Source organism: Lacerta agilis, chromosome 13, assembly GCF_009819535.1.
Source record: "Lacerta agilis isolate rLacAgi1 chromosome 13, rLacAgi1.pri, whole genome shotgun sequence".
In the NCBI taxonomy this organism is placed as follows: Eukaryota; Metazoa; Chordata; class Lepidosauria; order Squamata; family Lacertidae; genus Lacerta; species Lacerta agilis.
Window position 1 is genome coordinate 33,512,318 of NC_046324.1, and position 27,909 is coordinate 33,540,226.

The window sequence follows — 27,909 nt, forward strand, 5'->3', positions numbered from 1 at the left end:
ACCCCTATACTGTAAAGGCTGCTTCCTGAAGGCAACAGCAGTTAGCTCTGTGGCTTGACACCATCTTGGATTTGCCTCAACAGTTTGCTATTTCCCCCCAACTCTGCCAAACCAGAGCCAGTGTCACTTCCAGCGAAAGGGGGATGTTCCGACTCCACTGCCCTCAAGCAAAGATTGCATGCCTAGGCTTCCCTGTAGGAAACTTGATGGGGAATGATCAAGGCTGAGTGGCATTGGGTGGAAGACACTAATCTCTCCTGGGTGCCCAGAGGCCTTCATGGGTGGAGCATCAACCGCAACCTGCTAGACTGCAGACACCCATCTGAATTGCTGAATGCTTCCTCTCTTGTTCAAAGCCTCATCAATGGCCAGTTGCCAGCTTTTGTCCATGGGCAGCTCCTGTGGCTCTTACAGCAGCATGGCATGAATGAATTAAACATTCCCCAACACTTAATTTCCTACTAGGGATACGTTTCATGCACTTGATTTATGCCTGTCCAGTTGCTGTTTAAAAGCACAGAAGCAGGACTGGTAAAAAGAAATTGGCAAGTGTTTCACTGACATGGCTTTGATCTGTAGCTTTGAGCAAGTCACTATCTGCTAGCCTTGATCCCACCCCCCCCACCCCCCAGCATTAAAATGGTGCTGTCTGCAACCAACCCCACAGGGTGCTCGCTTGGGTGAAGATAAAGGTTGTAAAAGCATTTTGCAAATTAAAAATTAAACTAGCTATGAAAGCAAAGTGCTTTATAAACATTTATCTTCCCCAGAAAAAAAATCCTTCAAACACTACACTGAAGTAGTCTACTGTTCTTTTGATTTTACTGACTAGTGTAGTCAACTGCTGTTTTTGTAGTGTTTATTTTGTAAGGTGTTAGGGGCTGAATGCTTCCTGGAATCCCCTCCTCCTCTTATTCCAAAAATTGTGGCCAACTGGCTGCAGTTACTTGGTGGTGAATTAAAAGCACTTTGCATATGCATAGGGGAACTCTTGCTCCTTGTATCTTATATCCCTGAGTGAGCTCCTGGCTGGCTGTGATCTGCTGTTTCATCCTTCTTGAAATCTCTCTTTCTCTCTTCACAGCATATCCAGCAAGGAGTTGTCTGAGCTGATTGAGAAGTTGCAGAAAAATGCTGACCAGGTGGAAAAGAACATTGTGGAAGCAGACTCTAAGATGCAAAACGTGAGTTTATTTTATTTCAGCATTCTTATATACCACTTTTAATTTGTTTTAAAAATTAAATATTGTTTTAAAAAATCATATCAATAATGGTGCAGCAATAAAATTGCTAGCACATTTGCAAAGCTAAGCAGGGTCTGGTGTGGTTTCAAATAGGATGGGGCCGTGTGTTGAGATTCCTGGACTAGATGACCCTCAGGATCCCTTCCAACTCTTACGGTTCTATGAATCAAACACAAGAAAACTTAGATAAAAATACAATTAAAAACTAGCAATAAAATAAGATCAGTATAAAACACAGAACCAGAGGTTGAAAAAAGTAACATTAAACAAAATGTGGCTTCAGAACATTTGGGGGAACCAAATTAGGTGACATCCACACCATATATTTAAAACACACCTAAAGCAAATGTTGTCCTCCAGAGAATCTGTAGTTTGTTAAGGATACTGGGAATTCTCTAACACAGCGTTCTCTAAACCTGTACAAAACTATGTTTTCTAGGCTTCCTTTTGGGTAAAACATCAATTCAGACCAGTTTAAAACGTAAATGCAGCCTAAGGTGACAAATGTCCATCTCTAATTATACAATTCAGATTGTAACATAGGCTTAGTTCCTACTTTCTAACCAGTTAATGTTTTGCAGGACTCGGCCTACCATTAGACAATGGAGGCATTTGTCCCTTAGCGCTGCCCCATCGACCTTTGTCTGCCTCCAGCCAGCCCCACCTGTCTGCCTTCTTACTTCCAAACAATTTGGAGCTGGGACTTGGCATTGGCTATCGGCTCCCTCCTCCTCTTCAGTCTTAGTGTTCCCTTGTAGAACTAAGCAGGGAGGAAGAGGTTGGGGGGGGCAAAACTAGAATGAGTTGGCTCTGCCTGTCATTGGCTCTGGCTCCACAGGATATTTGGACTTCCTGCTTTCCATCCTACCAGTCCCAATGGGCACCAACCATCTCTGCCATTGGGCAGAGTGAGCCAGCAGCCTCTGGTGGCTGATCTGTGTTGTATGGTGGCAGCTCCCTACCTCGCCTGGCTACTCCTTTTGAGTCCCTAACCATTCTCCTCTGCTAGAGCTCTGCTACAGTAGTCTCCTGGTCTGATGTATGATGAAAGATGCTGTCATAGAATCATAGAGTTAGAAGGGTCCCCAAGGGCCATCTAGTCCAACCCTCTGCAATGCAGGAATCTCAACTAAAGCACCCCTGAAAGTTGGCCACCCAACCTCTGCTTAAAAACCTCCAAAGAGAGAGAGTCCGCTGCCTTCCAAGGGAGCCCCTTTCACTGTTGAACAGCTCTTGCCATCAGAAAGTTTTTCCTGATGTTTAGTTGAAATCTCAGTTCTTGTAACTTGAAGCCATTGGTTCGGGTCCTACGTGTTGAAGAAAGATTCAATTGCCAGTCTGGTCAGCCTCTGTACCTAGGAGGGAGGGAGGTGCCATTTTGTCTTTTGCTGTAGACAACAAAATGTCTTGGGACAACTCTACTGTTTCGTTAGGAGTCCAACCCTCCAAACGTTCTAACCCCACAGCTCTATTGATTCTGCTTCTATTTAACACAATGAAAACCAGGCCAGAGCTGTGAGTGAAGAACAGAAGTGAGATGGATCTGTTTAGAGTGGTCCCTGGATCAGTTCTTCTTCCCTGTAGGTTTGGGGGTTAGGAAGAGGACCCGAGATACTTCTTTTTGCGCCATGTTGATTCTGCTGTTTATATAAACCTGCTCTCCCTTTCCAAACGCTCTCTCAGGACCTGCACAAGCTTAAGGCCGGTCAACCTGCAGAGTACCAAGACCTCACGGCAGATAAGCTAATAGAATCCGATAAGCTCCTCTATGTCCTGGATGGGGATGCTGCCATCGCTCGTCACATGAAACACCCACAGGGAGATATGATCACAGAAGAGTGAGTCTGGGGAAGCGGATCTGGGCAGAGTGCTAGATTCAGAGTTGGGCTCTCCTTTCGTGCGCTATTTTGACAAATGGGTAGGGCCACCCACCTATCAACCACTGGCAAGTGATTAAAAGTTCAAGCCAAGGGAGCAGGCAGAGGCTTATCTCTGTTCTTAGCATGGTGGGACTACAGTGCTAAGATCAGAATTAAGCCTCTGCCTGCTGCATGACTGTAAAAGGCAGCAGCAAAGGCTTAGCTTGATAGGATAGTAAAGTTGTACTCCTACAGTGCTAAGATCAGAGATAAGCTACTGCCTGCCGCCTTGTAAAGAGCAGGCAGAGGCTCATCTCCAATCTCGTTGCTAAGCGCCACAGCACTAAGATGAAATATAGCCTTAGCTAACACTTAGGTTGGAGATAACAGATCTCCACACCTAATATCATACGACATCAGTTGACTGACAGGTGGGCCTAGTTTGCCCCAATGGCCATGCAGGCCAAATTTAGAGGCCTAATGTACTCAATTAGGCCCATGGGCCAGAGGTCCCCCCCCCCACTGCAATATGGGATGGTGCTTGATTTGAAACTTTCATCTAGGGGTGAGCAAATCTGTCTGTTACCAGTCAATGCCACTTTAGTACGCCCTCAACCATAAGTCCAGGTTTGAGCGCCAAAATACATATTTTGATTTAAAGCACATTCTCCCCCCCCCCAAAATTGCATTTCTATACACATTTTCTCTCAGAATGCACGCGTGCGTGCGCGCGCACACACACACACATATTTATATTCAAACCAACACATTAGGCTAGTTCAAGTCAGGTCTTCTACCACCCCAATTCTCTTCACAACAACCCTGTGAGGTAGGTTAGGCTGAGAGAGTGTGTTACTGAGTAATTAATGTAGATCCTTAAAATCTAAGATCCTTGGAAAACAGAATTGATATGACATTTTTGCACATCTTACCCTGTCTGCAATGTGGGGTAGGAGGTTTTTTTCCGGGGGGGATCCAAAATATTTCACTTTGAGGAAAGTAGTATTGCAATCAGGGGAGGGGGGAATCATTCGTCTACATGTTGTTCAGAGAAACCAGTAATTGCTTGTACTGTATTCTCTCTCCTTCCTTCAGCATCCGGCAACTAAAGGAGAGAGTGGGCAACTTGCGTGTGAAACATGAGCAGATCTACAACTTCACCCCACAGGAAATTGAGCCTCAAGTCAACTGGACCACGGTGATCGAAGAGAAACAGGTGAGTAGGTGCTTTGCATCCAATTAGTGAACACCTGATCTGTTTTTTCTTTAGATTGGAGCCATTTCTTCCAAAATGTGGGCTTTGGGGGCATCCAGCACAGCACTAAGTGGAGTTCTCCTGCACATCTCCCTGGAACTAGAAATGTAGTGCAGTAGAGAGAGACCTGGGCCTGAAGCTTTCTCCCTGTTGTGGTAGATTTCTGTTTGCCAAAGAGCCTTTTTTAATCCATTCTGGGCCTTAACTAAACATGACGTTACAGTCATACCTCGGGTTGCGATCGCTGCGGGTTGCGTTCGGCATGGCTTATGAACACGCCGAAACCAGAAGTACCGGAACGGGTTACTTCCGGGTTCGGCGCTTCGCGCATGCGCAGTTTCGGTGCTTCAGGTCGCGGACCTTTCAGGTTGCGAATGGGGCTCCAGAACGTATCCCATTCGCAACCAGAGGTACCACTGTAATTGCCTGAATCCAGGTAACTTGCATGGGGGATATTTGTTTGGTAGGTAAGTTGGGGGGGGGGGTAGGTTGAAGCAAGAGCAGCATTTTGGACCAGTGGTGGGGAGAGGGAGAATTTAGCTCATCCTCCAGCATACCCTCCAAACGACCACCCCCTCACCCCAAACAGTTGTTTGCAAACCTTCCATTTGCTCCATCCCTACCCTCTGCAACCCCAGTATGTCTCAGACTTCTCTTTAACTGCTAATTGCACATTTTAAAAAGTGCACATTATCGTAATCCATGCACTGTAAGCTTTGCCTAGCTTCTTTATATATAATTTAGATTTCCTGTCTCAACCACAATGTCCCAGAATGGGCTACAACAGTAAAATACACAATTATAAAACAAATAAAACAGTTACAAACAGAAAACAATAGAAGTGGGGGGGGGGACACCTATTAAGAACAGCTCCGTATATATAAACCAATTTAAAACAATTCCATATATTAAAGTTAAAAATAGTTACAGTGCTCCCTTATTTGTATGGGGTGGGCATTCAGAAATGGTACCTTCCACCTGTAGGCTGGCAGGTAGCTCAAGAGTAGGTGGAGCCAGAAGAAATAACAGACGGAGCCAGAGCCAATGACAGGCAGAGCCTGTCCCCATCCTCCTCCTCCTCCTCCCTGCTGAGTTCTGCAAGGGTTAACACTAAAACTAAGGAGGAGGATGTGTTGTCACCTGGACTGGTAAGTAAGGAGGTAGGTAAACAGGTGGGGGCTGGCTGAGGGCAGACTGAGGTTGGTGGGGCAGCCCCCCATTCGCCTGGATGGACCCATGTCTAGCCATGAATGTATTGAAAAGCTCACGCCGTGTCAGTTGTCGTGAATGAAAGTCCTGCCCCTGCCCCACTCATCAGGTTGTTAATCAGCTCACAAAACGGGGTAGAGAGATAAAAGCTTTAGGCGGCCAGATCTCTTCCCCGCTGTTGATTTTTGCTCCTCTTCCAGTTGCTTTGTCAGCTTCCGGTTGCAAATCCCCCCCAAATCCTCCCTGGCTGCTGGCTGGAGATGCCCCCCAGCTTTTGGCTTAATGAGAGGCTTTGTGCAGCAGCCCAGGTTCTGCTAGCTTTGCAGTTCTGTCTCTGGGCTGCCTGGCGGGAGCTTCCCTCCCTTTGCCAGGGGCAGGGCACGGCTATCCAGCATCACAGGAGGGAGCCTTTTGCATCTTGGCTGAGCGCCATCCTGTGCAAAATTGCAACAAGTGGGCTTAAAACAGGGCAGTTTTGTTTCGGAGGAAGGGAAAGACAGCAGCAGCGACAATCTAGATACTTGCATCTTGGGACAGGAGACACATCCAGTAGTTCAGTTTGCATTGAAAGGTGAAGCTTCTTTCCAAAACAAGATGCAAGCTAAAATGCAGCCATTTTTCGGAAGTTTCACTTCGCTGAATTTTGCAGTGCATGCCAAATCAGTGTAGACCAGCTGTCCCCAACCTGGTGCCCTCCAGATGTTTTGTACTGCAGCTCCCATCAGCCCCAGCCACCACTGGGACATCTGGGGGGTAGCGCTGCATTGAAACCTGTCCTCCAGTTTCTCAGATATTTTGGGCCCCGCCAAAAGGGGTTGGTGATTTGTTGCCTCATTCCCAAGACTCTCACCTTTTCATTTGCAAGGTAGCCCAGGGTGGTGTCTCTGTTTCCTTCCCTATAAACATTTCTCCACTGCACTGCAAACTCTCTTGCTGCCCGTAATTGCTGATTTGAAAAAGAAGAATAAGAAAAAACAATCTATGGGAAGAGTAACCTGTCTTCCCTTTAATTGAACATGGTTTAATTAAATGATTTTTATTGAAATGTGGGCACCCAGCAAGGCTGCAGAATGCAGACTGCTAGAGACATGGTTTGTAGAACGACAGAAAGGACGTTCAACAGCATCCACCTGCCATCTCAAAAATAAGGCAAATGCCACAAAATCCCTACATCCCACCCATAAGGATTTCCCTGGATTTCCCTGTCCTCTGATAATTTTCAAGCGCAATTTCTGATGAGGAATGTTTAAAAAAAAATGCAGGAGGAATTTTTGGCACAGAACTGTCTGCATGCTGGTGTAGATTAGTGTTCAGCCTTCGGTTCCCAGGGATTGTTGGACTACAACTTCCATCAGCCCCAGCCAGCTTAGCCAATGGTCAGGGATGATGGGAGGTGTAGTGCAACAACATCTGGGGAATCCAAGGCTGCAGAACATTGGCTGTGGACAATACTAAGCTAAACAGGTTGATGGGTTAACTCTGTATAAGGCAGCCTCCTGTGCTGCTATGTTCTTGGCCTGCTTTGTTTGCCAGGAGTTTGGAGGAAAGACTGGAACCTCCTACTTTTCTTTTACCACTAGGAAATATTGAACAGCAAGGGCTTCGGCACTGACTTGCCGTCAGTCAACGGTCAGGTGGAGGAGCACAACATCTTCCATAATGAAGTGATGGCTATAGGACCGCACATCAGCAAGGAAGGCGACAAGGTATCATGTGCTTCTAATGCCTGCTTCACAGTTCTTCAGCAGGTGGAGGGGACAGAATTGGTTTTACGCAGTTCCTGTGCCTTTAACCAGTGACAGGAGAAATCCAACTGGTGTAGCTTTTCCCCATCACAGGGGCTCCAATAATGAGGAAAGCTGAACCTGTTGGATTTCTGCCCGATGTACCCCAGCTAAAGGTTCAGGAGCTTCGGGGATCTCTCAAAAAGTGATTCAAACACAGTTCAAGGGCCAACACCACCTTGTGTAGCGGGTTTGAGTAAGTGTTGCAGATGTTACTTTGTCCTACCTAACTCTAGCTCCTCTCCTTTCTCCTCTACAGCCTACATAGTCTTTAAATGAGAGACTCTGTAAGCTTTATTCTTTGAATGAGAGAGGTTATTTGTTGAGGCTGCCCGGTTGGGCCTTTTCAGTGGTGGTTCCCCATTTGTGGAATGCCTTCCCTAGTGAGGTGTGTCTGTCTCACTATTATTCATTTCCAGGAGGTATTTGAAAACATTTGTATTTACTGTTTACCGAATCTATTTTTATAATGTTTTAACTATTTTAGAATGCTTAAGAAAAAGCTTATGTGCTGGCTGCTCTGGGCTCTTTCAAGAGGAAGGGTGGATACAAATCCAATATATAAATACTCAACAAAACACTTTTGCTGTGTGTTATAACTGTCTCCCACAGCAAACACATAAACGCACCAAGACCATGTGTTGTAGTGGTTAGAGAACCAGACGAGAGAGGAGAGGATTTCCTTGGTGTAGGATCACTGGAGGAAGGATAGTATAAAAATCTAATACACAAATTGGGGTAGCTAACCCCCAGCACAAAGGCTTCATCTGCTCCCCTCCATCATTCCCTCCCCCCCCCGCCCTTCCCAAGGACTCACTGATTTTGGCAAGAAGAGCAAAAAGGAAAAGAAATGAATTAGACAGAACCCAGTGTCCTCTTGGGAGATTCAAATTACCTCTTCCCCAGTGATCGATTGATCATTTGATTAAAAGCAGCATGCACGCAATTGTTTTTTGCTGTGGGAAGTGTGGTACCACCCCCTGTTGGGGGCCTTGTCCAGTCTTTTCTTCATCATCTCTTTGTTTGTTTCCAGGAATATATGAGTGGGCTCCAGGTGAAATATCAGAAACTGCTGGTAAGACCTTGTTCTTTTTATTTCCTGTCTTCGAAAGATCAGGGACTAACTTTGGCATATCCAAGCAGGTCAGAGGTGATGTGAGGAGACTATTCATACAATATACAATGCATATTTAGTGTACACAGCTTCCCCCAGAGAATCATGTGATCTTTGGTTTGTTAAGAGTGCTAGGAACTGCAGCTCTGTGAGGGGTGCGAACTACAGTTCCCAGGACTCTTTGGAGGAAGCCATATGATTTACATGTGTGTTACATGTATGGTGTGGCTGAGACCAGAGCTTGGTCAAAGTGCACAAGATACTTTCACTGCTATTCCTTCCCTGCCCCTCCCATTCCCAACTCAATGTGGTCTAGAATCTTGACACCAGGAGACAGGAGTGCACAAGTTATGTATTTCACCGTAGAATTAGCTCTATCTCGAGTTGCTCTCTGTGACTCCCAATCTCCAAGTCTTGACGGTTGGCAAAACTCCCTCTCTGCTTGCAGTCAGGATCCCAACAGAGGCAGCAGGATTTGAACTCGCTCCAGGATTACATGCAGCGCTGCACCAACAAGCTCTACTGGCTAGATCAGCAGGCTAAAGACAGGATGCAGTTTGACTGGAGCGACCGTAACCTCGACTACCCAAGCCGCCGGCGCCAGTATGAGGTACATTTTCTCACCAGAGCTTATCCCCCCTCAGGAGGCAGTTTGACTTTGAGGTCTGTGTGGAAAACACATTCTGGCATTTGGGTCTGAATTATTCAGCCTGAATCGAAGCTGAAGGGCAGAAATATTTTAATGGAGGTGGTAATCATCGTGAATTCCAGTATGAACTAATCTGATCTTTACATCTTAAGACATCACAAACCCTTTGTATGCACTATACTTTCAAAGCACATCCAAAGCCCCTTTCCCCCCTTCACAAAAGCCTGGGCCCTGTAGTTTGTTAAGGGTTGCTGAGAATTGTAAATATGTGAAGGGTAAACTCAGTGCTCAGAATCCTTTGAGAAAGAATGTGCTTCACATATGTTTTACAGGTAGTGTGTACACAGGTGTTAGATAAATGTTGTTGTTGGTGATATTGTTGTTGCTAATTACACTGCATAATTTTAGACTGTAAACTGTTCAGGATTGGGACCTGCTTTTGCTACTCTGGTATGTATCCAACCACGTGATTTTCAGACTAGACCCATTTCCTTCAGTGGGTCTACTCTGGGTATGACTGTTAGATACAACCCTCTTTAAGTGTTACATACATTGGGTGATAGCCAACTAAGCCGTCCTCAGAGCAGATCCATAAATTTCAATGGGTCTCCTCTCAATATGATGAACATTGGCTATCCCCCATATTTATTAATAAATTCAATTAAGGAAAATAAACCTGGCAAGGAGACAGAAGAGGTAATCTGTGGAGAGAAGCTTTGTAAAATCCAACGACCTCGATCCAACTGAAGGCCCTGTGTGGAATGGGGTTGAAACCAACGTTTCCTTGACCTGCTGAGAGTCACGGCAATAGTGTTAGTAGAAAATTCAGAAGTGCTGGTCCCTTCATGATATTCAAAGCCACACCACTTCGAAGACTATGCAATAATAATAACCAAGGATGCATTGCAACCATCAATGCAGATCTCCATGTGTTGCCTTTCACCTGCATCTAATAATTTCCTGTGCCTGTACATGGGGAAATGATTTGGACTGCTCCAGTATCTGTGTTTTCCTGGAAGATCCATTGTACATAAGAAAACTTGCACACCAGTCTCTTGAAACTGAAGCACCTTGTGTTTAGTGTTGGAGCATATAGTGGTTGAAAAGCTCCCCTTTCATGATGACTGAGTAGCTCTAAGCAGGCTAGAGACAGGGGCCCTGCTGCAGAAATCGTAATGGGTGCTGGATCCCCCTGGACCACTCTGCCCGACTAGGTTGTGGACCGCCCAGACATAAGATGGTAACGTCTCTGCTTCCTTCCTTCTCCCTTTAGAATTTCATCAACCGGAATTTGGAAGAAAAAGAGGGAGCGATCAACAAGTTGCACGAGGACGGCAATAAGCTATTGGCTGCAAGTCACCCTGGGAAGATCCCCATTGAGGCGAGTTTGGCTGCTGCCATGTGCATGAGGTCATCCACCCCTAGCTGGTACCCTACCAGAGGTTCTATTGGTCCCCAAGAGGTGCCTCCTCACCACCGCCCTTCTGTGACCTACTGATCATTACCTGCTATCCTCTTGCTTGCAGGCTCACATTGAGGCAGTCCACGCTGACTGGAAGGAGTACCTCAACTTGCTTATCTGTGAGGAGAGCCACCTCAAGTTCATGGAGGACTATCACCAGGTACCTTGCCATTGAGGACACTTAGAAGGAGGGGCTGTCAGAAAATGCCGCAGTGCATCTTTGCCCTCTAGCAAGATTCATAGCTGTCAACTTTCCCCCCTTTTTAAAGGGAAATTCCCTTATTCGGAATAGGATTCCTCACAAGAAAAGGGAAAAGTTGACAGCTATGGCAAGATTGCTCCCTTTCAGGATCTCAACCAACCAACTTCCTTCAGGATACTGTAAACCTCAGCTGGAGTTGGTCATACTCAGAGAAGACCTGTTAGAATTTAAGACTAATTTAGGTCCATTAATTTCAGTGGGCTATACTCAGCTAAGTCTTACTTGGAGTAGACCCATGGAAGGACCCGAGTCAGTCATGCCCATTCATTTCACTGGGATTGCGGAGTGGAACTTGCATTGAATCTAACACAATGGATCTACTCCAAATAGAATCCCTAGTATCCCTACTGTTGTGCCCCCTTGTGCTTTACCTGGTACCTGCGAAGACCCCATTTTGAGGGGCCCAGTTGTCTTTTCTTTTACCTTTTGGCAGTGGCTGGCTTGAGTGCGGTTGACTTAGATGATTTAAATCAGGAAGGGGGGAAAACGCCAATGGAGGGGGGGAGGCTGATTGTGGTTGTTTCTACAATCCTTGAGATTTCCCCAAGCATGCTCCATTGTGTCTCTGATTCCACCAGCATGGCAGCACTAAGGGACCAATGAGATGGGTGGCCGTAAATGGAACAATTAGTGGCAGTGTTGGAGGCCCAGAGGCCTGGTTGTCCCATAGAGCAGCTGTGGGCAGATTTCAGCCTTGAAGGATCTACTTGGTTTCCCCCACCCCACAAACCCTGAGATCCACCACCCAGGGCCTGGTGCAAAGGGCACACACTTCTGAGCCCAGGGATTTGTTCTGAGCAAGTAAGTCAGATGTTGTCATTTGCAGGGGAGGACAGCAGGGAGGTGGCTTTCCTGATAATCAAATAGCAAGCTGTCCTGCCAGACGGTTTGTCTAGCACGGCTTCGTGTTAAGCAAGCAGGTACCCACGTTGGGTGCTGCAATGCTTGCTTGTATGGGAAACAGCCGAAGGAGTTGGTGAGAAAACAATCTTGCCCAACCTGTTTTACTCCCCCCCCCCTTCGTCACTCTTTGCTGTCAGGTGTTACTGATCAAGCAGGCATCTGCCTTCTGCAGGTGGCTCAGAAAGGCAGAGGCTCCCAGATTGTGTGCTCCGATTGTCCTCGGGGCAAAGGCAGGCAGGTCTCTTTGGTTGGAGAATTCCCTAGTTAGCAGGTAATGTTTTGCTGCCCTTCATTTTTCTCTTGTCAACTGTAGTAGGAGTTGTTTTTGACTACCTGAATTTTAGGCAAGAGGCCCACACACAACTGTGGGGGGGCATTTAAAACACCCCTATGCAGGCTCCCACTTTTGTCTTTAGGGTGCGAGAGACTATAGCAGGGGTCAGCAAACTTTTTCAGCAGGGTCCACTGTTCCTCAGACCTTGTGGGGGGGGCCAAACTATATTTTGGGAAAAAATGAACAAATTCCTATGCCCCACAAAAAACCCAGAGATGCATTTTAAATTAAAGCACACATTCTGCTCATGTAAAAACACCAGGCAGGCCCCACAAATAACCCAGAGATGCATTTTAAATAAAAGGACACATTCTTCTCGTGTGAAAACATGCTGATTCCCAGACCGTCCGCAGGCCGCATTTAGAAGGCGATTGGGCTGCATCCGGCCCCCAGGCCTTAGTTTGGTGTCCCCTGGACTATAGCATAGTGGCAGAGCATGAAAAGGGTCCCAGGTTTAATCCTCACCTTCTGCAGGTAGGGCTGGGATAGAACTCTGCCCGAAATCCTGGAGAGCTGCTGCAGGTCAGTGTAGACAATACTGAGCCAAATGGACAAAGGCTTGATTTTGTACATGACATCTTCCTTTCTCTTATGTTCCTATGTGACCAGATGAAAGGGACAACAGTCTCTTTAATAGTTGCACTGAAGGGGGGATTGGGATAGATGCTGCTTTTCAGAGAGGTGGGAGAAAAGCTTGTCCTCTTTTGCAGGTTGTCACCCACTTTCTGTTTTGTTTTTTTTAAAAAAATACATAAATCCCCAAACCCTAAAAGAAACAAAGCACAAACGGTGGTGATGCCATTGCTGATCCAGTTGAACCTCCCTGTCCCAAACTCATTTTGTTTGTAGTTTGTAGGCTGACATTCAACATATACATTCAGATCCTAGGGCAGTTTCCAGTCATAAAATAAACACCAGACAATCATAAACAATTGAAACATAACTCTTTATAAAATGAATATAGGGAGGGGGGAAGGGTGGCAGAAGAAGAGATGGGGGAGAAATTTAAGTTTGCATTTTAATTCACAGTTCCTGAATACACAAACTGAATTTTCTTCAGTGTTGCAGTTCTCTGAATTTTGCAGTGTTGTGTTCAAAAATGAATAGATTACTGAAAAGTGTGCATAAAATTGCATCTGTTAGAGAAATAACAAATGCAAAAATGTATTATATTGGAGAAGTTGCCTTGCAAAAATATGTAAAGGTAAAGGTAAACCTGACCATTAGGTCCAGTCATGTCTGACTCTGGGGTTGCGGCGCTCATCTCTCGTTACTGGCCGAGGGAGCCGGCGTACAGCTTCTGGGTCATGTGGCCAGCATGACAAAGCCGCTTCTGGCGAACCAGAGCAGCGCATGGAAACACCATTTACCTTCCCACCGGAGTGGTACCTATTTATCTACTTGCACTTTGACGTGCTTTCGAACTGCTAGGTGGGCAGGAGCTGGGACTGAGCAGCAGGAGCTGGGACTGAGCAACAGGAGCTCACCCCGTCATGGGGATTCGAACCGCTGACCTTCTGATCAGCAAGCCCTAGGCTCTGTGGTTTAGCCCACAGTGCCACACGCACCCTGCAAAAATATGTACATTTGCCAAAATTGCATACAGAAATATGTTGATTAGGAAAAATTCACACTAAAATGCTCACAAATTCTCAAGTTGTTGAGGTTTTTTTTAAAATCACAAATAGCTGCAGAAATCCAGAGAACTAAATTTAAGTTTGGAAAGAAAGAGATAGGACACCAAAATTGATAGATTCAGCCATCCCTGAATCTATCTTGTTTAAGACAGGGCTGGAACCAACTCCCATAAGCCCCAGCTAGCATGGCGAATGGTCAGGGAAGATACGAGGTGTAATCCAGCAATATCTGGAGGACCACAGGCTCCCATCCCTGATGTGGAAGAGAGAAGAGTATTTCATTTCTCTAGAAACACCCCACCCATGCCAGGACCTGTAGCTGCAGCTTCTCCTTCTCTTCCACTCTACCAACAAGTGAGGAAGGGGAAAGTATCCACACCCCTTTGTGACAGTCATGTTGTGAGGGTGCAGTGCATTGTTTTTCTGTCTCAAAGGGGACCCCTTGACTTTTTTGAGTTGCTTCCCACCTCAAACAGTTCCAAAAAGATGCTAAGGATGCCCAGGACCTTCTCAGGAAAGTGGACACAGACCTGGACCAGAAATACAGCCCGGATTTCAAGGATCGATACCAGATTGAATCTTTGCTGAGGGAGCTGGAGGCAAGTATTGAGTGTGAGAGTTGACTGCAGCTGCACATCACACTGTGCTATGGGCCCGCTCCTCTGCTTTGGGCCAGCACAGCTTTGTCCATATCCCATTGTCTGCCTTGATCGTCTCTTCCCTGGTGCATCAGGATTTTGCCTTGTCTTCACCAGGACCAGGAGAAGGCCCTGGACAAGTATGACGATGTGGTGAAGTCCCTGCAGAAGCGAAGCCAGCAGGTGCTCCCACTGAAGTTCCGCCGGGAGACCCCGCTTAAGCCCATCCCAGTGGAAGCGCTTTGTGACTACGAAAATGAGCGGGTAAGAAGCCACATTGCCCCTTCTGCTCATCACGAGCAAAAGGTCTGCCTGGTAAATTCAGGTGGGGCAGGGGATATATTTACTTGGGTACACATTTGAATGAGATCATACCTAGCTCGCATTTCCTGAAACAATTATCCAATTGAAATGTCAGCATCCTTTGAAATTCATACTTCTCTGGATTTTGCAATGCAGTTCTCTAACCAGAACGTGTGTCTATTAGGGGAAACGCTTCCAGTATGGCATTGAGACTGCTGCTAAAACAAGAGGGGAAAGCTCCATTTTAGCAGCATTTTCAATGGAAATTGCTCGATACTATTGGAGCAGAGTGGGCTTTCCTTCCCACTGTCGTTCATGGGGGAGACGATCCTTGCTCCAGCAAAGGAACAGCCAGAAGCTCACTTTAAGTTCCTGGTTGTTTATTTGAAGCCACATCAACATCTTCCTGAAGTTATAAGTCAAGTGTGGAGCAGGTGGACCAGGCCAAATGAGGAGGTCTTGTGGGTCATATTTGGTCTACAGGCTGAAGGTTCCCAACTTTTGAACCAGCCCTTTCATCTGTAGAGCCAAGCCTTGTTTCCTCTGACTATCAGTGTTTGTCTGGTCTCAGGGAGAGGTCTTAGCAGCCACTGGCTAAAAGACCGCCTTTTAACCAGTGGTACCAGGGCTCCGGGGCAAAGCATGCACTCCTGGGACCACGGGGGGTGGGAGAAATGACACGAGTGCTTATCCTGAACTCTTTCTACCCCAGTGCCAGATCTCTCGTGGAGCCAGATACACCCTGCACAAGAACAGTGGTGACATCTGGGAAGTTACCGACAGTGCAGGAAATGCAATCAGTGCCCCTGGCGTCTGCTTCATGATCCCCCCAACAGATCCCGAATCGCTGGCTCATGCTGACAAGTAAGTGCTCCCCGATCCAGATTGTGTTGACATGAACCAGCCATTTGGCGGATTAGGATAATGTGGCTGCCTGTCATTGGTCTGTTTTGCTTCTGTTTGTTTTGCAGCTTATTGCTGGGTTTTTATTGTAATGCATTGTTCTTTCTTTCCTCCACGTTTTATCCCATGCTTCATGTTTTTAATTATTTTAAGAGGCTCCTTCTATGTCAAGCAACTCATAAATTGTATTAATAGTAGCAGTAATAATGCCAGTGCCAAGTAGTCCTGGTGGATTGTTTGATGGTTCAGACAGTGGGCTTCCTTTTGTCTATTTCCACATTCATTTTAAGCATGAAAGTGCTTTGTATTCCCCACTATTTGCCCAATTGGCTCAATCTCTTCTTGTCCCACAGCATCACCGGTCAGTATCAGAGCGTGAAACAGAAGATAGCTGGCACCAAGGGCCTTCTGCAGCAGCGATATGATGGGCTGAAGGCAGACAGCATTGGAGGTGAGTGTCCCACACCATGCCCTGGGGGTATGCTTGAGTCCCACATTTAGAATGGAAGGGCCATTAGCTCCTCACAAATCCAGCAGCTATGCATACTCTGTACCGAAAACTGCTGCAGTTCTAGAAACCTGAATAAGAATTCTGTGATCTGTTTCTATTATGCAAATGTATGCGCAGAGATCTCTTTATTCATATGGTTGCGTGGAGGGTCATAGTTCAATAGCAGAATCTATGCTTTCCATACAGAAGATATATTTTGGTGTGATTCGGGGGGAAATGTGAATTCAGTATGACTGCATCTTATGCAGGGGTTCAGTTCCAAGGGTTCTGCATATACACAAAAGCACTTATATTCAAACCACCCCCTTACTTTTCCGGAGCTGGCTTGGTGAGCAGACCTTGCTCAATAAACAAGGCAGAGAGTTTAAAACTGCATGTTGTGTGCCTTTAATTGGCACAATTTCAACCAGCTGGCCTTCAGCCACGTGAGGCTGAAATAGCACAAGTTAAATGTGGGTAAGACGGGATTGTACTGTACCACTTTGAAATTTGTTAGAAAAGTGACATCACAATGTTTTAAATAAAGATCTCAGCCTCCTTAGTAGCACAATCTGTGAGAAGGCCCCTTGTTGGGATAGTCTGAGGGCCTCAGCCACAATTTCTCCACTTCTCCCAGCAAATGTACTTGCTGACCGGGGATCCAAACATAAAACCTTTTGCTCCACCTGCTGTTATTTTTATTTTGCCTCAGATGCAGCATCAGTCCAGGGGCGACAACTGCTGGCGGGGCTGGAGAAAGTGAACAGTGAGTTGGATAAGCAAGAGAAGGCCATCACTGCAAACCTGCGGCCGCCGCTAGAGCAAAGCCGGGCAGTGCAGGACAGCGCGGAGCGATCCAAGGATCTTAAGGTAAAGTCTCCCCCCCCATGCTATTCTGCTCCATATAATGACACTGCAGTGCAGTGAGTTGATAGAATGGCAATTGGTTGATCATACCATTGTAAATTGGGACGCGAGTGGCACTGTGGGTTAAATCACAGAGCCTAGGGCTTGCTGATCAGAAGGTTGTCGGTTCGAATCCCCGCGACAGGGTGAGCTCTCGGTCCCTGCTCTTGCCAACCTAGCAGTTCGAAAGCACATCAAAGTGCAAGTAGATAAATAGGTACTGCTCTGGCAGGAAGGTAAACGGCATTTCTGTGCGCTGCTCTGGTTCGCCAGAAGCGGCTTAGTCATGCTGGCAAACATGACCCGGAAGCTGTACGCCGGCTCCCTCGGCCAATAAAGCGAGATGAGCGCCGCAACCCCAGTGTTGTCTGCGACTGGACCTAATGGTCAGGGGTCACTTTACCTTTATCATTGTAAATTACAGGTAAAGGGGATACTGTTGAATGCAGATAGAAACCCGCCCTTAAGACAGGAACGTGGCATGGGAGGAAGAGGTGCTGCCTTCATTCCCACAAGATGTAGTGATTGCCACTAACATGGGCAGCTTTTAAAGAGGGTTAGACAAATTTATGGGGGAAGACAAAGCTATGTTCTCCTTCCACTGTTGGAGGGAGGATGACTATGAATACCAGTGAATCACAAGGGGGGAGAGTGCTATTGCACCCAGGTCCTGCTTGTCGGCTTCCCAAGGACAGCTGGTTGTTCATGGTGGGAACAGGATGCTGGATCTAAGACTTTATAGAATCTTTATTCTCAATAGTGATGAAACTCACAGGTGGAGAAAACAGTGAACGTGCATCTTACATGCATTTGACTTGCACGATTTCAACCATACATGGCTGAAAGCAAGCTAGTGAAGGATAGGATCAAAGGCTGCCTGGCCTTTGGCTTGTGAAAGACCTTGTAGGAAATCCTCACCACTGCACCAAAATGCTGAAGAGTTTTCATGAGAATTTCTTTTTAAATCTCAAATTACTGCCGAAATGTGGGGAACTGTATTTAAGATTTAAAAAGAGAGAAATTGAGTGAACTCAAACTGACAGCTCCTCACATCCCTAATATTGAGCCGGGCAGGAGTTGTGTCCAGAGTTATGGACCCATCTTCCCCCTACTCTGCAGCCCAGGAGATTCTGGCTCAAGAACTCAGCTGCTCCCGGCACAGACAGCAGAGGGGCAGTGCCATGCTCGCTTGCTCATCTGCTGCCCACCTCTCTCCCCTTTGCAGAACATCACCAATGAGGTCCGGCGTATCGAACCCGAGAAAGCACGCAGGATCCAGGAGTGTGAAACCTTCATAGAGTCGGTGCCAGACACAGGAAGTGCCTCCCTGCTAAAGAACAAGGCAGAAGAGACAAACAACAAATACAACCATGTCATCCAGCTGCTTGGCGCCGCTCAGGAGAAGTAGGTGTCTGTACAGCTTCTCTGAGTCAGTTTGGAAAGGGAACATGAAATTTCACCACCTGCTCTTGTGGCAGCTTGGCTCACCTGTTTGAGCTCTTGGTAAACACCTCCATATGGCGCACCTGCTTTTGGAGAATGAGCTGCAGCTCAGTAGCAGAACACCTGCTCTGCATGCAACTTGTATAAATCATGAAAAGGAAATCAGCATATTTCTTATTTTGCAGAATTTATTCTGGCTTTGCTGTCATGGGGGGTGGCCAGTATGCAGGGCCTGGAAGGAGCCCACCCAACCCGTAAAAAATCTTTTTCAGCCATCTCTCTGGCTGCTGAGGCAATATCCGCAATAGCTTTGCAACCATGAATGCTAGACAAAAGGCGAGATTTTCCAGACGCCAACTCCCTTGCCTAATACCACACACTGCAGATATTCTGTGCTCCTGCGAAATCATAGCATCAATCCATGTGCACAGAACCCCGTCTGCTTCTTCTGCCTGAAGGGGTATCCATGTCTGTAAAGCTGTGTTTATTTGAAGAGCTGCTTTTGTCTGTCTTGTACAGAGTGGATGTTGCCAATCGCCTTGAGAAGAGTCTGCAGCAAGGGAGGGACCTGATTTCTGGCTATGAGAACAAGTTGGCCATTGAGGACACTATTCCAGAGGACACAGGTGCCCTGGAGCGCAAGAGACAAGAGCTGCTGGTGAGTCCTCGCTTTCAGTGGGGCTTTCAAAACAACGGCAGTGCTGCTAAACAGCCTAAATGTATCCAGACAGTCACCAGTCAGTACGGTTTCTGAGGTCATCCTATTGTCCCATCTCTGGCTGAAGGGACAAGGGAGAGGGGGTCCGCTTCAGCTGTGATAAGAGATGGAGGAGGAATCCACCTGACTCAGATTCCAAATTGGATTCACCTGATCCAATCTGGGTGGAATCATGACCTGAACTGGATCACTGGTCCGCTTCAGAATCCACAATCCAGTGGCCTGCGGGTTTAAAACACAGTGTGTAGACTTGCACACTGCCTCTGTTCCCCTTTCTTTTTTTCCTTTAAACCAGGGCTGGGGGACTTACAGCCCTCCAGATGTTGCTGAATTACAGCAAGCTAGGTCAATGGTGAGGGATGATGGGAATTGTAGTTCAGCAACATCTGGAGGGCTATAGGTGCCACACATTCAACTCTAAAATAGCACTATCCAGTCACACACAGGCTGATTGGCTAGCCCATGGGGTTCCTTGCTATCATGTACCTTCAATGAACATAGAGAGAGCTCCCCCAACCCCAAAAGGGCTTGATGAAATTCCATCACTCCCAAGGGGACTTAAATGGGGAAAATATGGCTGCTGCCAGGGTTACTTAGTCCTGTCCCCTCAAAGAACTGGGACTGCCAGGACATAAAATGCATAAAATTAAAACCTCTTTGCCTGCTTTCAAATGGGCTTGTAAGACTCCACCCTGCTTTAAACCTGGTGGGTGTTTTTTACATAGAACTTGGGATGACATCATGTCATTTGCTGGCTCCTGGCATATTTCTAGGGTGCTGCTTTCTTGCTTTTTGTCCTTTGTTTTATTATTGAGACTTGTGTTTTCATTTGTACTGTGACAGATTTAAATCTTTGTGAGGCTGTCCTAGAAAGGTAGGGTAAAAAATGTTAACATCGCTTAAAATGCTTGACTATCCATTCCATTCCCCCCCCCCCAACTTCTGTCCAGGCACTGGGTTCCGAACTGCAGGCCCACCAACCTTTGCTGAGCGTGGCAGAGCAGGATCTGCAGAAAGCCAAGAAGTGCTCCAATGCCCTGGCCAGCCAGTTCCAAGAGCACTGCCCGGACATCGAGCGCCAGGAAGCCGAGCTCCATAAGCTCAACCAGCGGTTTGGCAACCTCAACAAGCAAATAGATCACAGGTCAGGCTGTGAGCGGAAGAAAGAGGGGGTGAATGAAGCACTAGCAATAAAAGCAGGAGAAGGAATGTCCAAACCCCTCTTTCCCCAGCCCTGTGTCACCAGGTTATCTTGCGAAGGATGTTTTAGCTGTTTGCGTACTCCCCATCTTGGGAGGCTCTCAAAATGGATGGTGGTTAACACATACAAATGGGAGCTGCAACTGAGAGCTGCATTAAAGGAAGCAGATAAATATAGACTTTTTTTGCTATAAAACAGGAGAGTTCATCCAAATTTGTCATATATTTAGTCTAGTTTAGACTAGGGCAGTGGTTCCCAATTAGCTAAGTACTGCAGATCCCCCATTATTCAAAAGCCAAGCCACTGACTACTTCTGAAAATGTTGCTATATCTCTCTGGTAGTTTTTGTTATGTGAACCCTTCAACATGTTCCAGTGCAAAACCAGGATGCATGTCTTCCAGGTGGCAGTCCTGCACATGTCACATGACCTGCATGTATTTGGGTGCCACAGTCTCACATGAGAGCACGCCCCCCATGCAATGTCCTGGACAGTTGACTGGTGTATATATCATGGACCCCCTGTGAACCCCGGACCACCAACTGGGAACAATGGGTCTAGGGTGTTACAGTTAATGGCACTGTGACATTTCTGCTAATGTCCATCCCAAGCAAGTATTGTTCTGCTTCTCTTCACAGATCTCAGATGTTGCAGAAAGCAAAATTGTCCTACTCCAACTATCGCAGTGGCTACAACAACCTGAACCAGTTCCTTTGTAACGTGCCCAACTATGAGCCTCAAGAAACTGACAATGTCAGTCAAGTGGAAACCAAGCTGAAGAACCAACAGGTAATCATAGAACAGAATTGTAAGAGTTGGAAGGAGCTTCAGAGTTCATCCAGCTTTCTTGTCTGATTCCCTTGCACCCTGTGATAAGCTGATTATGCAGTAGGACTGTGATCCTAATCTGGCCCTGATCTGGACTGGACCCCAAATGAAATCAGGGGTCTTGCACAGCCCTGATGTTTAACATGGTCTGCATCATCTCCTTCCCACACCCTGCTGCTTCCAGCTGCATGAATAATCAGGGTTTACACAGAGTTTAACAGCCCCAATTAAACTTGTAGAGATGATGCAGGTGGAGACTCTCATCTGTGTTGTCTTCTTCTCCCCACCCTCAATCTTGCTGCCCAGCGGCCCATCTGCCTTATGGCAACCCGACTGCTCTGGGAAGACCTGATGAGCCCAAAGATAATGGGAGATGTAACCCAGAAACATCTAGTAGGACCATATTAGCCATCCCGATCTAAAAGATGGTATTGCCATTGACTTCTTGCTGTTTCACGTTTTCTGCTTGATCTGTTTCTGCAGGCCCTGCTTGGGGAAATTGCCAGCAAAGAGCAAGATGTTCAGAAAGTTTCCGCCGAGGCTCAACAGTATCAGCAGGCAGTGAAGGTGAGGATGGCGGGACAGGGGGGTGGCTCAGAGAAGCAACAGCCTGTGTGGCTAAAAGGGTTGCTTACAGGAAGAAAAGAACCCCATCACAGAGGAGATGTACTATGGAGCTGTGACTGGTTCTCTGTAAGTAGATTTTAATCTCCCTCCCCTCTGCAGGACTATGAACTTGAAGCAGAGAAGCTGAGATCCATCCTTGACCTGGAAAATGGTCGCAATGGCTTCATGAGTAAGAGACCCAGAATCCAGTCTCCAGCCGCTAAAGTGAAAGAAGAGGTACTTGCTGGTATTTGATGAGCCCTCCACCACGGTCTAAGTGGCTCCTCTAGGCAGTATTTCAACATTTTTCATGTTGAAGGTCCATAGCTCAGTGGCCAAGTGTCTGCTTTGCATGCAGAAGCCCCCAGGTTCAATCCCTGATATTGCCAGATAGGGCTAGGAGAGACCCCTGCCTGAAACCCTGGGGTGCCACTGTGAGTCAGCATAGGCAATACTTCACTAGATGTACCTGTGGTATGGCTCCATACAAGGAAGATTTACATATGTGCTATGTTCACCCTGAAGGCAACAGCAGTTGGCTCTGTGGCTTGACACCATCCTGGGTCCATTCTTGGATTTGTCTCAACAGTTTGCGTTCTTGCCTCAGCTCTGCCAAACCAGAACCAGTGTCGCTTCCGACAAAGGAAGGATGTCCTGACTCCACTGCATGACTAGGCCTTGATGTCAGAAATTTGATGGGGAATGATCAAGGCTGAGAGGCACTGGGTGGAAGACACTGATCTCTCCTGGGTGCCCAGAGGCCTTGTTGGGTGGTGCATCAACCAAAACTTGCTTGACTGCAGAAATACCACTCTGAATGCTTCCTCCCTTGTGCAAAACCTCATCCATGGCCACAGTTGCCAACTCCCCAGAAGCATGGAAGGAGGTTGTCAGCTTCTTTTATCTGCCTGAAAATTGCTTCCTGCGGAGCTCAGGTCCTGCTTGTGGGCTTCCCATAAGCATCTGGTTTAGCTATTGTAAGAACAGGAATGTAAGACTAGATGGCCCATTGGCCTGATCCAGCATGGCTCTTCTTATGTTTGTAATACCTTTTGTTAACCTCATTTCTTTTTTCCATTCTTAGGAAGCTCTCCTGGCTGCAAAGTTCACAGAGGTGAATGCTGTCAATAAGCAGAGGCTGCAGAACCTGGAGTTTGCCCAGAATCTCTTGAGACAAGTGAGTGTGAGAAGCTTAAGCCTTACTTTGCTTCTCTCTGTTCTAGCTACTTAGGCAGAACTCTGGAAAGAGGAAGATGCACATAGGCTGGGGTGCAGACTTAAGATAGGCAGAGAATCCTAGCTGGCTGCAAGTTACAGAGCTGTTTTGTGAGAAAACATCCCAACTCTGCATGCCAATTTTTAATGAGAATATGCCCATGCAGATGGCAGGGAAGGGTTCCAGCATCACTTAACAGAACATGCCAGCAAGGCTTTTTAAAAAGAGGAGGTGGCAGACTAAGGCTGCAATCCTACACACACTTACTGAATATGGTGGGATTTCTAATTACAATTGTAGCTTAAGACTGGCTCTCAGTACCCATCAGCCCCAGCTAATATGGCATGGGAGGATGGAATTTGGGAGTCCAGCAACATCTCAAGGGCTAGGGGTTCCCCAGCCCTGTACTTGGGAAGCAGCTCATTCAAAGACAGCCAGACTCAGAAGTAACATGCATAGGATGCTAGCAGCTTTGAAAAGAGTTCCTATCTGGCAACATTTGTCTTTGATTAGAGGGTGGAAGGAATGACAAATGATGCTCCAGTTACAGCAACTCATCATTTTTTTCTTTGTTGGCAGCAGCCAGAGGTCCAGGTGATGCAGGAGTCTGCTCAGACCAACACGTTTGAGAGGCCGCTTGAGGAAGTCTGGAAGTTAAGGAAGGAGCTGGATGATGAGAGCCAGCGCCGACAGCAGCTGGAGGCAGAGATCAAGGTCATCCAGGAAAACATCCTCCTCCTGCAGAACCAGAAGCCACAGGAGACCGTGGTCAAGAAGGAAGTGTTGAAGAAAGTGCCTGACCCAGCACTGGATGAGAGTTTTCACAAGATGCAGCAGAACCTAGCAGAGGAACAACGCAAGAACCAAAACTTGCACGACGAACTGGAGGTCCTGAAACTCAAGCTGCGAACCCTGGAGCATGAGAGGAGGGAAGGTGGGCAGGAGTATGTGGTCAAGGAAGTCCTCCGTATTGAGCCGGATAAGGCACAGGCAGAGGAAATCCTGAAGTTGAAAGAAGAGCTGGAGGATCTCAAGAGGCAGGAAGGGAACCGTCAGAATGAGATGGCTCTCCTGCGCCACCAGGTGGATGCTCTTTCCAATGAGAAGAACAAGGAGCAGGAGAAAGTGACGGAAAAAGAAGTAGTGAAGCTGCAGAACGATCCCCAGCTGGAGACAGAGTATCAGCAGCTGCAGGAGAACAAACACAGGGAGAGTGCACTGAGGAAGCAGCAAGAGGAAGAGCTTCGCTTCTTGCAAGACAAACTGAAGCGGCTGGAGAAAGAGCGGGCGATGGCCGAGGGCAAGATCACCGTCAAGGAGGTGCTGAAAGTGGAGAAGGACCTAGCAACAGAAAGGGAAGTGAGTGAGCTGCGGCGGCAGTATGAAGACGAGAAGGCCAAAGGCCGCTCCAATGAGAGGGAGAAATCAGAGCTGCTCAGGCAAATCCAGGCTCTGGAAGAGGAGAATGCCAAAGTGATTGTCCAGGAGAAAGTCCGGGAGATTGTCCGTCCAGACCCCAAGGCCGAAAATGAAGTGGCTAACCTTCGCCTAGAACTGGTGGAGCAGGAAAGGAGATGCCGGGGTGGGGAAGAGCAGCTGAAAACTTGTCAGAATGAGCTGGCTGCCCTGAGGAAAAGAGGGCCCCTGGTGGAAGTGCAAGAGGTTATCAAGGAGGTTATAAAATACAAGGCTGACCCAGAGACTGAGATGGAGCTTCAGTCTCTCAGGGACGAGATTGTGGACCGGACCAGAGCAATTGAGAGGGCGGATCTTGAGATCTATCAGCTGAAGCAAGAAATTCAGACCCTGAAAGATGCCAAGCCTCAAGTCCAGACGAAGGAAGTGGTGCAGGAGGTGCTGCAGTATCGGGAGGATCCCCAAACGAGAGAAGAAGTGGAGTCCCTGAGAGCTCAGCTGGCTGAAGAGCAGAAGAAGCACCTGGACCTGGAAAGGGAGAGGAAGCTGCAGGATGAGAAGATTAGACAGAAGGAGGAGGAACTCTCTCAGGTGAGGGAGAAGGTGGTGCAGCAGGAAGTGGTAAAACTGGAGCAGGACCCTGCTTTGAAAGCAGAGGTCAGCTCCTTCTCACAGAGCATAGAGAATGAGCTGCAACAGATTGACTCACTCCGAAACGAAATGCGCAAGCTGCAGCGGAGGAGGTCGGAGCTGGAGCGCCAGCTGGATGAGCTGGAGAAAGAGAGGCAGGCACGGCGGGAGGCAGAGCTGGAGGTGCAGAGGCTGAAGATCAGGCTGAACGAGCTGGAGGAGCAGGTGAAGGAGACAACAGAGAGAGTCACTGTGAAGCAGAAGGTGATCCTCCAACAAGACCCGCAGCAGGAGAAAGAGCACGGTCTGCTTAAGCTGGAGCTGGAGGAAGAAAAACATAGAAGGCAAGTCCTGCAGGCTGAGTTGGAAGCCCTGCAGAAGAAACTGCAGGCACTGGAAAAGATGGAAGTCAAGGAAAAAGTAGTCTTCTCTGAGAGCATCCAAGTGGAGAAAGGAGACACTGAATACGAGATTCAGAAGCTGAAAAACAACCTGGAAGAGGAAAGCCGGCGGAAGATGGAACTAGACACAGACATCAACAGGCTAGAGGCCAAGTTGTCAGAAGTGGAATTCAACAACTCCAAGTCTTCCAAGGAGCTGGACTTTTTGAGGGAGGAAAACCACAAGCTGCATCTGGAAAAGCAGAACCTTCTGTTGGAGATGAGGAGGTTGCAATCGGAGATTGAGCTCACAGTAACAGAAACCCGGGATTTAAGAAACATGTCACAGGTGGACAGTGGCGTGAACCTAGACTCCCGGTTCCAGGCTTTGGAGAGAGAGCTGGAAGATCTGAAGAGGTTATCTCAAGACAAAGACAACGAGATTGAACAGCTTCAAAACCGTCTTCAGACAGTTGCTATCAAGAGGGAGCAGAGAGAAAATCACTTGAGACGTTCCATTGTGGTCATTGATCCAGACACTGGGAAAGAGATGTCACCAGAAGAAGCCCACAGGTTCGGGCTTATTGAGTGGAGCTTGTACGTCAAATTGAAGAGCCAAGAATGCGACTGGGAAGAGATCACAATGAAAGGGCCAAGTGGCGAATCTTCAGTAATCCTTGACAGGAAGTCAGGGAAGAAGTTCTCAATTGAAGATGCCTTGAAGAGTGGAAGGTTAACCATGGCTCAGTACGACAGTTACCTCAACAAGGAGTTGTCCATCCAGGAGCTGGCTGTCTTGGTGTCTGGACAGAAATAGCTGCTTCAAGAGAGATGTTGTTGTTTTTTTAAAAAAGAACTATTCTTAAGCAGCTGGTCTAGAGCTATACCAAATGTTACAAACTTGGACTTCTACTACCTGTTGCTTCCAATAGGTGTATATTCCCCCAACCTAGTGCCTGTTCTCCAACGTTAGGGTGCTTTTAAGCTGCACTTACTTGCTTTTATCAAAAATATTTATGACTTGCCACCCCAGGCCAACGCTCCAATTTGCCAAAGTTGCATGTTACTTTTGTTCCCGCCAGTCAGTGGCAAACCCCTCTGTGCACTGGGGTGGCAGGGAGTGGGTAGAAATCAAATGATTACCCAATGCTATTTTTGAATGAGAGCTCTCCTTTGTGAAGTAGTTAAGAGTGATAGCTGAACACTTGCGAAATCCCATCTGAATCTCAACTTAATCTTGAACTCATTCAGTGAGCCATTTCCCCCCTAACTCCTTCACCCAGGAGTAGCAAATTTAGTGCACTTCAGAGGTTGTTGAACTCCCAACTCCCCGCCAGCATGGCCAATGGCCAGCGACAATGGGAGCTGTAGTTCAACAACTTCAGGAAGGCACCACATTGACTACCCCTCATCTCTGCAATGTGTGGATAAACACTAACATTATCTTACAGGGCTGTTGTAAGGACAGCTGAGTGTATGTGAAACTCTGAGCACTCTAAAGTACTATATGCATATATTGTTACCGCAGGAACTGGTTTTTACTCCTAGATGTTGTTTAAAGACAATACTAACACAACCAAAGGAAGAATAAACTCACCAGTGCAGACCCAGTAACCAGCTACTGCGAAGAATAGCAGTCTAAAGGCAGGTGCTTTTCAATGCTATGCTGTGATCATTGAATACATTTGTAGAAGCTTCAGCATAAGATGACACTTAAGCACAGCGCAACTCCTTTCTACATAATAAACAACTGTCAGACTCTAGTACATAGTCAGAGATAGTGATTATCATTGTGTAAATGAGACTGTAAGTGATATGTGTGTGTATGTTTAGAGTGACCTGCTTATCTTTCAGGTCATACTTGTGTAGGAAAGCTCCAGTCCTTAAAAAGGAAAGGAGGTTAAATAGAGGATGCTGCAGTTAACAACCCCAAAAATGCCTCTCCTTCCATTGTCACGGTTAGAATGGAACACTGGGTACTTAGGATATTTGTGCTGGTGTTTGCTTAGTTGTTATTTGACTGTATGAATTCTCAAAGTATGCATTGTAGAAGGGAATGGGAAAATTTATTTATGCACCCAAATAAATGAAAAAATACCCTGCAGCAATCTAACCTGATGATTTCCTCCCATTTAATACTCGCCATTTCATTTGTTCACATAAAAGATACAATATGCAGGGCGTCTCACTGCATCTGGTATGTACACCACTGTTTGTAAAAGGACATATAAAGTGGAGAACGTTGGCATTTTCGCAGTTTGTATAGACAGGCTGTGTTTCCAAATCCAAGCAGCTGCAGAAAAAGGATGGAGACTGTCATCTCAGCTGCTAGTTTTTTTCTGAGGTCATGGGCCTGGTGCAATCTCCAGGCTTAATAGAACTGCCAGGATCCAAGGGCCTGACTAGCTCACAGTCCCTCTACCTGACAACAGAAACAAAACTAAATTGTGCACAATGCACACAGGCTGCAGAATTTAAAGTAATTCAATACAAGCAGCCCCACACATAAATACCAAGACA

At 46.9% G+C, this 27,909-nt stretch overlaps 1 protein-coding gene across 2 annotated transcripts in view; it reads left to right on the top strand.

Moving 5' to 3' along the window:
* Positions 1 to 27,502, top strand: part of PPL (periplakin) — a 48,688-nt gene extending 21,186 nt beyond the window's left edge. The window contains exons 2-22 of one of the 2 annotated variants that reach the window (XM_033166933.1): positions 1,085 to 1,184; positions 2,928 to 3,082; positions 4,199 to 4,319; positions 7,148 to 7,273; positions 8,385 to 8,426; positions 8,914 to 9,075; positions 10,388 to 10,495; positions 10,641 to 10,736; positions 14,189 to 14,311; positions 14,468 to 14,614; positions 15,366 to 15,517; positions 15,910 to 16,007; positions 16,759 to 16,916; positions 18,178 to 18,356; positions 18,915 to 19,053; positions 20,064 to 20,257; positions 20,952 to 21,102; positions 21,625 to 21,708; positions 21,868 to 21,984; positions 22,832 to 22,924; positions 23,543 to 27,502. In XM_033166933.1, the coding sequence (XP_033022824.1) occupies positions 1,085 to 1,184; positions 2,928 to 3,082; positions 4,199 to 4,319; positions 7,148 to 7,273; positions 8,385 to 8,426; positions 8,914 to 9,075; positions 10,388 to 10,495; positions 10,641 to 10,736; positions 14,189 to 14,311; positions 14,468 to 14,614; positions 15,366 to 15,517; positions 15,910 to 16,007; positions 16,759 to 16,916; positions 18,178 to 18,356; positions 18,915 to 19,053; positions 20,064 to 20,257; positions 20,952 to 21,102; positions 21,625 to 21,708; positions 21,868 to 21,984; positions 22,832 to 22,924; positions 23,543 to 26,206 (5,209 nt within the window). In that variant the 3' untranslated portion in view covers positions 26,207 to 27,502. The remainder of the gene's footprint in view (positions 1 to 1,084; positions 1,185 to 2,927; positions 3,083 to 4,198; positions 4,320 to 7,147; positions 7,274 to 8,384; positions 8,427 to 8,913; positions 9,076 to 10,387; positions 10,496 to 10,640; positions 10,737 to 14,188; positions 14,312 to 14,467; positions 14,615 to 15,365; positions 15,518 to 15,909; positions 16,008 to 16,758; positions 16,917 to 18,177; positions 18,357 to 18,914; positions 19,054 to 20,063; positions 20,258 to 20,951; positions 21,103 to 21,624; positions 21,709 to 21,867; positions 21,985 to 22,831; positions 22,925 to 23,542) is intronic. The other variant, XM_033166934.1, reaches the window with a different exon arrangement.
* Positions 27,503 to 27,909: the final 407 nt, after the last annotated feature.